Source organism: Belonocnema kinseyi, chromosome 2 (assembly GCF_010883055.1).
Source record: "Belonocnema kinseyi isolate 2016_QV_RU_SX_M_011 chromosome 2, B_treatae_v1, whole genome shotgun sequence".
Classification (NCBI taxonomy): Eukaryota; Metazoa; Arthropoda; class Insecta; order Hymenoptera; family Cynipidae; genus Belonocnema; species Belonocnema kinseyi.
The window spans coordinates 71,854,582-71,867,369 of record NC_046658.1 but is presented as its reverse complement, the minus strand read 5'-3'; the positions used below and the strand labels follow the sequence as shown (position 1 = coordinate 71,867,369).

At 29.5% G+C, this 12,788-nt stretch overlaps 2 protein-coding genes across 2 annotated transcripts; both read left to right on the top strand.

Moving 5' to 3' along the window:
- The first annotated feature begins 2,458 nt into the window (after positions 1-2,458).
- Positions 2,459-9,663, top strand: LOC117167794. The gene is made up of 3 exons (XM_033352986.1): positions 2,459-2,884; positions 5,945-6,176; positions 8,312-9,663. Exons 2-3 carry the CDS (start codon positions 6,008-6,010, stop codon positions 8,752-8,754), a joined length of 612 nt encoding a protein of 203 aa, XP_033208877.1. The 5' UTR covers positions 2,459-2,884; positions 5,945-6,007; the 3' UTR covers positions 8,755-9,663.
- A 70-nt stretch (positions 9,664-9,733) lies between these two features.
- Positions 9,734-12,521, top strand: LOC117167881. Its single transcript, XM_033353116.1, has 4 exons — positions 9,734-9,947; positions 10,023-10,237; positions 10,306-10,427; positions 12,241-12,521. Exons 1-4 carry the CDS (start codon positions 9,752-9,754, stop codon positions 12,440-12,442), a joined length of 735 nt encoding a protein of 244 aa, XP_033209007.1. The 5' UTR covers positions 9,734-9,751; the 3' UTR covers positions 12,443-12,521.
- Positions 12,522-12,788: the final 267 nt, after the last annotated feature.

The window sequence follows — 12,788 nt, the reverse complement described above, 5'->3', positions numbered from 1 at the left end:
AATTAACTTAATCGTTTCTGGCTAAAAATTCATGCATAAATCAATGTTTAACGAAAGAAATGAATTTAATCCAAATAGTTTAATTCAAACAAAAGAGATGAATCTTCAACATACGACGTGATTAGTAATAGTTAAAATTCAAGAAAATTAATTAAATAAGATTGAAATCATATTTAACGTCTAATAATGAAATTAATGTGCAAAATTCCTGAAAATAAATCCAAAAATCTCTCGGAGAAGTTTGGACAACCGCCATAAAATTTTCCTATTGAGATTTAAAAAAAAATATTTTCATAAAAAAGAAAAGAAAAAAATCCTTTTTTTTGACAAAAATAAAAAACAAGAAAGAAAAATGAGAAGGCAACCAACCGAATCGTCGTCCTTCCCTTTTTTTATTTTTCTCTTCATTTTTATTTATTATTATCAAACCACCATAAAAAACATTTGTAAAAAATATTTCCCAACGTTTCAGCATCCATACAGCACCTTCATCAATGCAAAAAAGATAAGTAAAAAATATCCGTGCAGGCAGGAACAGCAAGGAAACCACGATGCTCTCTTCCACAAACCGAGAAGAAAGCATCCTGATTTTGTTGCTGCTCCTACCTGCTTGAATATTGTTTTTTTAATCTTATTTTTTTTCTTGATAAGGGTGCTGTATGAGTGCTCAAATGTTGGTGAATACTTTTTACAAATGTTTGTTTTATTGTGATTTGATAATAATAAAAATAAAAATCTGCCCGTTTCCCGGGCATATTCTCGCTGCTTGTTGGGCGCGCGGCTCGCTAGTTTGAGCGCGCTTAGGGCGCATGACCGTTAGTTCTCGCGCTCCGCACTTTATGTTTAAAGATATATATTAAAGAAACGCGTATATTTTTGCAGATTGATGATTTTAGGCGGTTTTGTAAACGCTTTTATGCCAATTAACGGACGATATGAAAAAATAGCATTTTCAAAAAATATATATGTACATAATTATATAATTATATATAATAATTTTTTATTTTATGAAAAAAGTCATGAGGATAAATTGTTCGAGCTTTCAAATACTATGAATAACTGTACAGAGAATTCTTGAATTTTGAAAAAAATGACCTCAAAAATATTCAAAATTGCGCCCGCTTTTCGAATTTTTGAATTTTAAAGACAGACATAATAAACAGATAGACATACAGACAGACATCATAAACAGACAGATAGACACATTCGTAGAAACCGGTTTTTCGGAATCATGGGGTGTCAAAACGTAGTCCTTTTGAAACAAAACTAGGGTGGTCAAATTTTAAACAAAATCTAATATCTTCTCTGATGAGAATGTAAAAATGATTTATTTGTCATGAATAATTTTATGATAGTTCTGTTTTTAGTTTTAGTCGTAAAGAATAGCATCAAAAACATGAAAAGTTAAATTTGTTTAAACCCCACACACGAGACAAAAAAGAAATTAAAAGACGAATGTTGTGATAAGAAATTTGTAAATCTTTTTCAAATGCACAATTTTTGTGTAGGTACTCATCTTTTACCGTACTTTGTATAGTTTGGCCGAAAAATGTAATTTTTGGATTTTTCATTATTTTATATGCTGTCAAAATTTAAATTTTGGATTTTTTAAGAAAATTCAAAAAGTTGTTATGATAATCTTGCAGGGCATTCAATAAGCAACATTTTTCTTCTCTCTACTTTTTTCATATCGTGCATTACTTGGCTTAAAATGTTCGTTTTCGTGTGTTTTTTTGGAATTTTGTAAATGCTATAACTCTGATAATTTTTTATTTTTTGAAAAAAGTAATTGGGATAAATTGTTCGACTTTTTGAATACTATGAATAACCGTACAGAGAATTTCCGCATTTAAAAAAAAGTGGTCTCAAAAATATTCCAAAGTTATCGGGTTCACAGATATGCATACAGACAGGCAGTTATACAGGCAGCACATTCGTAATCACCTGTTTTTCGGATTCAGGAGGTCTCAAAACGTGGACATTTGACAAAAACTGAGGGTGTCAAATTTTACACAAATCTAATACCTTCTCTGATGAAATTGTAAAAAAGACGAAAGAAATAAAAAAGAACCTGATAGAATTTTTATCAAAAACAGTTGAATTGAATGAAAAAAGTCGATTTTTCTCCAAAACAATTGCTTTTTTAATTTTAAAATATAGGTGTTTTTAGTTTTTGCTATAAAATATTATAAAAATAACTGAAACTGTTCCACGAATGAAAAATAAACTTTTATTAGAAATTTGCATAAAGAAAAGTTATTTTTCGTACATTTAATTTTATTTTTCACAGAACTAAGACCCCAACAAATCACGCACTCTGGTGAGTGGTAACCAAGATATCTTTGGTGGTAAGCTCTCCCATCGCAGGATTGATGTTCTACTTTATCGGCAACTAATCTCGTTGAAATGTCACGCAATGTTGTAGTCTGCTAACTCTGACTGGACGTCTCCAAGTCTAAAGTCAGGCATGTCGTGCTTCGCGTCAGTCTGCTAGAATGAGGGCAAAGAGGCGGTAATGTAATTTTTCACCCCTATCACCCTCCTATCACCGATTAATTTGTTTTTGTTTCGTAGTGTTATCTTTAGTCTTTATATCATTGTCCATCGCGTATTGCACGTAGTAAGATCCTTAAGTCTTAACATTGAGCACGAATAAATACTGAAACATAAGGCACTTTCGGCTTTGAATCTCTTCATATATACTTTTGCGATGTGTTATTGTGTTTATTTTTTGTTCATTTATAAATAAACACATGCCATGGAGTAACATAATCTGTTATGTTACTCCTCGTGGGTGGAGGAAAAGAGAAAGGCAGAAAAATTGACAGAATGAGACAAGAAAGAAGAGAGACATAAATAATTGTGTCTAATCTTCAATAATAAGGTAAGTTAACCTCAAAATATCAGAATTAAATTTATAAGCTTGCGCAGATTATTTAAAGTTTATGATAGTTCATTGTTAGACATAGTAAACTTAGGTAGTTTAGGTGTAATCGTAACATTATTTTTGTTGACAGGGTCAAAATCAACTTGTATATATTTATACAGGCTGCTGTATGTTATTCTACTAGAAAATAGGCAACTTTTTCAAAGATATTTATCATATTTATAATTATATAGCTTTTTTTTATTTATTTTGATCGAAGATTAAAACCTCAGCTTTGCACTGGAAATCCCATTTAAGTACTCTTTCAGCCATGGTCCTAAATGGCCTTCACTTAAATCGAACACAACATTCTCTCGCTCCGAACGCAAACAGACAGGGCCGTGCGATTATTTCTGTTCGATATGGAGGCATGACGCAACCTGATGCAACTTCTGCGCTCATTGCGGCCCTCATGCTGTTTGTCACGCTTGACTAAGCACTAGATGCCCTCCAAGAAATACTTTGTCTTTAATTTTCTAAAACATTAAATCTGAAATTTCGTTCGTTTGGTGAGAAAATTATTCCTTTGTTTTAGACTTTTAAACAAATATTTTGAGGTCCCTATGAAGTGTTTTATGCTGAATAATCGTTAAAAAAATTTACAATCGTAGAAATTGTTTTCAGCAATATTTCCTGAGCTTTATAATTTTTGAAAAGATTTTACTGATGAATTTGACCCTTTAAACTCAAAGCTATCATAAAATCGGAACTTAAAGTCACCTTAAATTTTGTTTTCAGCCAAACAAATTCAAGGGGTACATGACATTCTAAAAAAATATTCTCTGAATTGCGCAAGATGGAATAATTTGAATTGTAGAACTTAAAATTCAAAAACATTGGAACATCGAATTTTCGGCATAAAAACACTTCATAGAGACCTCTAAATTATATGTACATTCTCATCATTTATGATTGAGAAAGTATTAGAATTGTCGGAAATTTAACATCACACTTTTTCAACGGATCTCCACGTTTCGAGACCCCCTGAATCCGAAAATCAGGTTTTCACGATGGCGCCTGTCTGTCCGTTCGTCCGTAAACACGATAACTCTCGAAAAAATGAACGAATCAAATTCATCTTTAGCACACTTTTTTAGGTCCTAAAAGAAAGGACGAGTTCGTGAACCAGCCATTTTTAATAAAAATTCAAAAAGTGAGCGCATTTTCAATATTTTTGAGGCCACTTTTTTCTGAATTTGAAAATTCTATGTACGGGTATTTATAGTATTAAAAAGAACAAACAAAAAAAACGCACGATATGAAAAAAAGTCAAAAGAAGAAAAACATTTCTTTTTAAAAGCCCTACAAGATTATCATAACCAATTTTTGGATTTTCTCCAAAAATCGAAAATTCAAATTTTGATTGCACAAAAAATAATGGAAAAAAAATCCATTTTGTGGACAAACTATGTAGGATACGAAAAAAGATGAATTAACAAAAATGGTTATCCCAAAAAAGATCCACAATTTCGTTAAGAATCACTTCTTGATAGGATGCGTACTTTTTGTTTTATTCGTGAAAAATAACGTTGAAAAAAAATAAAATAAAAAAAAAGTGTGGAAAAACGACGAAAGTTACGAGAAAAAAATCCAACAAAACCTCTTTAAAAATGTCTGTCGGAAATCGAGCGCGCAGCACGAGTGTCACGGTGAGAATGTGTACCTCAAAGCCTACAGAGCTTTGAGAAACTTAATCTTTGACTATACTTAATTAAATAGACAATTCAGAATCTGAAGACGAATATAAATACTACCATCTAAAAGAGATCTTTTTGATTAAGTTTTTTCTCACCAAAAGAAAGAAATTTCAGGTTTAAGGGCATGTGGCATTTTTTTTTAACTTGAGAACTTTTTTTAAAATAAAATATTGGACTGAAACTTTGGAAAATATATCAGAAAACCATAAACTAAGTTTATGTACTTCATTTGAGTAAGAATTTCGCCAAAAATTATTTTCGAAGAAATTAACCCTTCGTCACACAGGTTTTTTTGCTGCTTCCGTCACACAGGTGGGTCGCTTATGCCCGGTTGTTCTTTTTTCTAGCTACAAAGGTTTTAAAAAAATTTAGCAAAATGCCTGTGTATTCCTTGGAGCTTCTACTACATGTACCAATTGTTTTTAGAATTAAATATTTAACTTATTTCAAAATAATAATCTAAATATAAACAAAAACTTGATAAAATGGACATTTAGTTAACAAATTCATAACTTTGCAATAAATAAACATTAAGAAACTGTACTTTAGGTCTTTCAAGATCAAATCATGACCTGTCAGAAAAGTATAGTCCAATGTCTTCCAGTTCCAAAAAGTACATTTATTTGCACACTGGAAAATATGGTAATTTTTTGTAATTCATGCATATAATAAATAAATGAAAAATTCACTTTTCTTTTAAAAATCAATATTTATTTATTATATAATCATCTAAGTTTGATTATCTACTTCGTAGATATACATCTGCAAATGAGGATTCATCCAAATCGTTGCGAAACACTAACGCGGTCACAGGTGAGTCGTTTAAGGCACAAGCTTGATTTGAAATCTTTGTACATCGGAAATACAATGATCAATTGAAGTAATAATTTTTAGCGAAATTCCTACTTAAATGAAGTAACCAAACGTAGTTTATGGTCTTCTGATACATTTTTCAAAGTTTCAGTCCGATATTTTATTTACAAGAAAAGTTCTTAAGTTCAAAGAAAATTCAGTAAACTTAAAAAGTGAGATAGGTAATATAGGTATTTGAGTGTGTCACATGCCTATAAGGCTTTATAAAATCAAAAACAATGTATTTCATGGGGCACCCTACTGAGCACAGCCTCTCTTTTGGCCCTGCGGCTCCTCTCATCACGAAATAGCCGAGGCTATAGTTCTAGGAACGACGTAAATAGGAGATACTTAAATGGGATTCCCAGTTTATAGCTTCTCAAACTTGATAAATTTTTATTATCTGGGATAAATAATTCCTTGTTGCTTTATCCATTTGTTTCCTCAAAATATAATTTCTGATTTATAGTTAAGGAATCTTCTCATTGGAAGCACTAGATCAGATCTTCGACTGAAGGTCTCAGTAAAAATTATGGCGAATCCATGTAGTGTGTTTGCTCACTTGGCAAAGTTAATTGTGACAATTGCCTGTATGAAATTCTTCAAAGATTCATATTCATTTAGAGCAATTGATCACGCTTGGGCTGTGAGAGCTTTTCAAATTCTTTTTACACACTCTGTTCTCGGAATAATACGATTTGGTGAGTATATCCTTGAATTGTTTTTTTAATATAAACTTTTTTTTTAACTTTCAAAGTGGCCATCCATCCGAGATAACTGGGATAACGCCAGGAAAGAAATATTCTATCAAGAAATTTCCCGTATTTCATAATTCGCGCGGTTTATACATTTTTAGTTTCCATTTCGATAGCATATCATTTTCAAAGTGTTTAGAATAATTAAACATCAAAGGTTCAGAATCTTTCTCGCAATATTTAAAATGATGTAATTTTGAACGTTGAAAATAACAGTGATTTTTTGTTACTGACAGAAATCACATTTTTCAGTAAAAAATCTATCGAGTCATTTTGATTTCCATGGCGAAACCAAGAAAAAAATCATAAGAATCACGGTTTTTTGCGTTTATCTAAGCGAATACGGAAAATATTGCAAAATCTTCCGAACAAAAGTTATAGATCTAATCCCGGTTCACATCTTTTGTAACATACATTTTTTTGTGCCAGTAATATTTTTCGCGAAAATGAGTGATTAATCAATTTTCACGAAAACCCTATAAAAATCATGGCTTTTTGCGTTTATCTAATCCAATGCGCACAATATCACCAAATATTCTAAACAATATTTGTAGATCTCTATGTTTTATAATATTTTTATATACGAGTGATAGTTTCAATATTGTTTCAATATTGTATTTTCAAATTCAAATATTCGAAATGCGAAAAGAATTCCGCTATAACATATTCCAAAATTTTATATAAAAATCCGTGCTTATCAGTTTTGAAGTCAATAATTGTAGATTTAAATATGCAACAATTTCGAGTATAAAAGATTAAAATAGTGCTATTTCAAAAAGTTGAATCATATTATAGCAATCTCGTTTTGTATAATTTTTTGTTTAATTTTTAATTTTAAATGTAATATCTTTAAATTGTACGATTTTTAGTTGAAGATTTAAACACATGAGTCATTGCAAATTGAAATTATTTAATTGGAAAAGTTCAAGATTGAATAATAATTTCAAAGGAAGATTTGAAATTATAAAATTAAAAACGGAATTTAAAATGAAAGAAAGATAAAAAATTAGCCATCTGAAATTGATGCATCAGTAATTGAATAATTTCCGTAATCTTAATTGTTACCATTTTAGTCCTGAATTTTCATGCTGAGCCGTAAATTTAAAATTTTTCCCTTTCTAGAGTTTGATTTTTGCAATTAAAACTGAATTAATTGAATTTCGAAAGTATAATTAGACATTTTAAAAATTTTAAGATATAAGTAATTTAAATATACTTAAAATAACTGAAACTTTTAAGGGTTTGAGTATAAAAAAGTTTTAATATTACCGTTTTTGGCGATTAAAATTTTTCAGTTTAAAATGAAGTTTGCTTTAATGTTAATATTTAATTTTGTTATGTAATAAAAATTTGAAATTCTAGATTTTCAGAAATTTTGAAAATTCAATTTAGTTTTCAATTTCAAATTGTCAAATTTAAATCGCTTTAAATTTAAAATGATTTAAATTCAAAAGTTTTCAATTTTTAATTATTTCATTTTGTTCTCCTTTAAATTGAAATAATACTATTTCAATTCCTCTAAATTTGAATTACCAGTTTTGAAAATTCGAATCTTAAAATATTCTATTTCTAACGTTTTGACATTGTCCTAGTTTCAAAATTTTAATCTGAAATCCTTAAATTTCGCGATTCTTCAATTTGAAAAAAATGGTTTATTTTCTAGCGCTTAGACTCAGAAATTATATAGTTCAACTTGTTTTCTAATTAAATTGTCCAAAATCGTTTTATATAATTCTTTTTATTTCAGGCGCTTATCAATTCGAAATTGTTAAAAAAATGTTTAAAACATAGTATTTAAAAATTGGTTCCATAATGAATTTTTAAATTGTTTATATGATTAGTAGTCAATAGATCTCTTACCAAAATAGTTTCCAAAGATTCAAGACTTCCGTAAATGATCATATATATGTAAAAAAACTGTGAGTTGTTTTCCCTAAGTCAGGAGAAATTACGAATATTTGCCGGGAGAATGCCAGGAGACGATAATTAAAAAATACTGGCCACCCTAACTTTAAACTAGTTCATCTAAAAATAAAGTAATTTTATCTTCTTTGACAACATCAAATTGTTTACATTTTCAGGAACACCAAACACTACCAAGCGATTTCGTAACTTTTACGACTGGTTTTCTGTGCTAGTGGAGATAGCGCCTTTTGCTTTTTTCACGACAGAAATTCTCCTCGGATACAAGACTTGGCATGAAGCAAGACTGCTTCTTTTGGCTTTGGGCCTTCTTCCAATGCTTTACGAGCCAACGACGACGGATCGAGATCGCTCGAAACATCGTCTCTACACAGATGTCATTTTTGCACTTCAAGCATTAATATTGGTTTTCGTCTGCTTAGAAAATGGAAATTTATTCGTTGTGAGTCTCGCAGCTTCCTTCGCGCTCGCTCGATTTATTTCCGAAGATTTTTGCGACAAATTTGATGTTCCTTATATTGACCTCACACAATACAGCCTATGCTTCGTCGAAATCTTTGCGATGGCGACTTTGAAAGATATTGAACCTTTATCTCGTTGACAACTGATAAATCGTTAAGAACTTGTATAGATTTTTTAAGCTCTTTTGTGCCTGGATTGCAGTTTGCGTGCTTCTGAAACGGTACAAATTACGAAGAAAGCCTACTTTATAATTATAGGAGATGAAGCAGATATACCGATACAATAAGGTTTCGGCCTCCACAATCAAAAGGATTCAAAAATGTTACATAGATTTAAACGAGTTTGATTAGAGGATTTCGAAATTTCATTTTTATTTTCTTGTCTGCGCCGAACTTTACTAACACTAGTCAGTAACAAATGCCTATTTTTTACAATCTTATTTAAGAAAGAGAATATTAAATAGCTGGTGAAATATTAACCCATTCGCAAATTATTTTTATTCGCTTCAACAGAGTTTTTATATAAATATATGCTTAAACGAGTTACATACCTAGTAAGTTATTATGTACTATAAGCAGATACTCTACAATTTAGAAGGTATTGTTATTAAGAAAAATTGTGGATGGGTTAATTAAATCATATAAAATTTTGTACTTACGCTCCTCCATTTTATATAGTTACTTGTTCGCTATGAATATTGAAAACTGTTCTTGCAGAGTCGATAATCGAAAATTATTTGTTAATAATTTTATTGTGCCAAATATAGGGTAAAAATTTATCCAATATAATATGTTTCTTTCAAAGAAAATAATAGATTTCGCACAAGTGTTGTGAAAAAGGACCAGATATTTTTCGTTGTATTTCAAGGTTACAGAATTGAAATGTATTTATACTTGAGTATATGAATATTTAAATAATATACATACTATAACTTATTCTAATAAGTTCAAACTTCCGGAATGAAATAATGGACAATTATATTCGCCAATGTTCGATCGATAAATATATTGATACTTTTATATCGATAATAAAGGCCTTTTTTAGAAAACCTGGATTTCCTAAATTAAACAGAAAAAAAAACAAATGAAATTTCAAGACGAACGTGAAGTTGATTTTACACAAATCAAAAAATTCTGATGATTTTCGACCCCGTTCTGTCAAACTGTTTTTTGGTTTTAGCATCGAGTTCGTCTATTTACGTTTTAGGAAAGCATTCCTATGACCAGTATTGTAATCTGCAATTACATTCTATTTCTGCCTCAATTGGCATTTTTGGATTCTGCATCAGATCTACGGGATCCTTAATCTACGATTTATTTTTTAGAAGTTATCGTGAGTAGAGTTAAATTATATTGTATTTGGAGTGTTTTAAACTATTTAACAAATTTTTATTTTTAAATAAATTAGCAATTGATCCAAGAGATATAGAAGAAAGTTTGAAAAGAGAAGAAATTAGACAAGGTCCTTTTCGAAATCGATCTGTTTTTCATCGAATATTTTCGACAGTTGGTTTGACTGGATTAATTTATGCTTTTTATCATTCTAATGAAAAGAAGATTATTGGTTCGTTTTTAGTCTTTTCACTGACCATGCTCGAATGTATTTGTGCAATTGAAGCTTGGGTAACTTAATTCAAATTTTAAATACTTCTTTTACTATTTTAGACCTAATAATTATTAAGTTATTACAGAAAAGTAAACAAGAAACTGGCCAGGAAAATCATATTGAAAGACGAAGTTCTATTCGAATTTTTGCTGAAGCTTCGGATGGTTTCCTTGATTTCTATTGGATAGTTATTGGCGGATTTTATGGGTTAGTCTTGTATCAAATATTGATCAATATTCAGGGTTGCTACAAGAGATGGTAAAGTCATGGCATTTTTAAAAAGAGACTGTACTTGTATATTTTATTCGCGGCTAGCCTCGATTAGATGTTTATTTAAGATTTTTATCTTATATATTTCAAGACATTTTTCCAAAAGATAGACAAAATCAACTAAAATAGCATTTCGTTCAAAGAACTTCAATTTAATGAAAATATCATTTTTAACGAGGCAAAATCTCATTTTTTCGAAATTGAAGCAAAATATTAATAGCAATTCATAGTTCAAAATGGTTCCCGTTCCTGAAATCTATGAAAATTTGCCCTTACCAGATGTTTATCTTGTGTATTTTAACCGAATTTTTCAAACGAAATATTACAAATGTATCAAAACTGAATTTATTTGATTAGAAAAAATTTGGTTGTTAAAATGCACAATATATGTATACATGTTGCAAGGATACATTTCCTTAGATTTCAGAAAGGGGATTAATTATTATATAGGAATGTTTTGCTTCCTGTTTTGCTTTGCTCGAGGCTTTGCTTTCAGGAAAAATGAGATTTTGAATGATTTTAATTTATATTTCTTCAATTTTAGAGATAAAAACAAATTTTTCTTTACTTTGAAGCTTAGGAATGTGAATAATTTCATAAAATATGTTCTTAACATAGTCAATGCACAAAAAACAGACATTTTTAAAAATAATATGTTAAAGTTCTTTAAACTAAATGCTATTTTAATCGATTTTTATAGATTTCGTCTATCTTTTTCAATTTTTTGTTGTTTAAATACACAAGATAAACATCTGATAAGGATACAATTTTATGTATTTTAGGAAGGGAAAGAATTTTGAACTATGAACTGCTATTCATATTTTGCGTTGTTTTCGAGAAAAATGAGATTTTAATACCTAAAAATAAAAAATATTTTTTCTCAAAAACGCCTATTACTATTTTTTTATTTTTTTGCGGAAAATAACCGGGGGACATCCCCGAAATACATGCAAAACAGAAACTGGATGTGAAAGTATTTTTGGGTTGATCTTAATCGAGGCTAGCCATTTAATTGCACCCATTTCAAAGTCTTAAGGCTATGTCACAGTTAAGGCTATGTTTCAGTTTACTGAATTTTCTTTGAACCTAGGAATTTAAAACGGAATTTAACGTGTGTGTACGTTTTTTAAAATTACGTGTGTGTACGTTTTTTTACATCTTGCAGATATGTCAAATTTTTAAAAGTTCCTAGGTTAAAAAAATTCAAAATTACAAAGAAAATATGTCAAAAAATGGTCCCAGTTTTAATTTATTTGACAAAATTTTTTAGCTAAATTCCTACTCAAATGAAGTACATCAACGCAGTTTATGTTCTTCTGATACATTTTCCAAAGTTTCAGTCCGATATTTTATTTACAAAAAAAGTTTTTAAATTCAAAACAAAATTCAGTGAACTAGTAAAGTGATGTCGGTAGTATAGATATTTGAGTGTGTTACATCCCCGTAAGATAATATTTTTTTATTAATTTTCTAACTAATAAAAATATTATAATAATTCTTGACTTTTTTTGGAAATTTAATATTTATGCGTTAATTCATTATTTGATATGATATTATTAGTAAATTAGTGTGCAATTAGAAGAATGTTTTGAAATTGGATTTAATTTAATGGTTTTTTTTAACATCAGACCTAGAAGTTTTCCAACATAGACTTGAAAACCGGGGAAAATGCATGCAATTTCAAAATCAGACTTCCCTAGCACCTCTGATATTAATAAAAATCAGTATTGTTGAAAATTTAATTTTTCAGATGGACTAAAGGAAATTTATTTTGTTTGGTGGCTTTTTTGCCGTACACGATTTCCATTTTAACTTTATCTTCTGAGGAATTTGATAAGAATCCAATGACTAAAATTGGTTTTAATAATTATATGATAATTGCTCATATTCTGCTGATGACGGAAGCTATTCGCCAATCACCTTCTAGAATAGTACAGGAAGTCGGGAATTAAAGGCCAAATTAATCATCTATTAATAAACCAATTATGTAAAGTCAAGATCGTGAGTTTAAATACTTAAGAATTGTAAGTGACAAACCCTACGTCTCAAATAGTAAATAAAAATTTTTACAGTTTCGTAATAACTCTAAAAGAGGCCGGTCATCTATCTTTGATTGGGGAAAAAGCCAAATAGAAAATTTAAAATTTTGAATATATGCACTTTATTAAAATTGTGCTTCGATATGCAGTTACTAGGAAATCCGGAACGTACTTAAAGATAAGTATTTCATATCGATTTATTATAATTTTACGATAAAAAAGAAAGGTTAAACCTACAAACTACAAACAACGCTGAGAT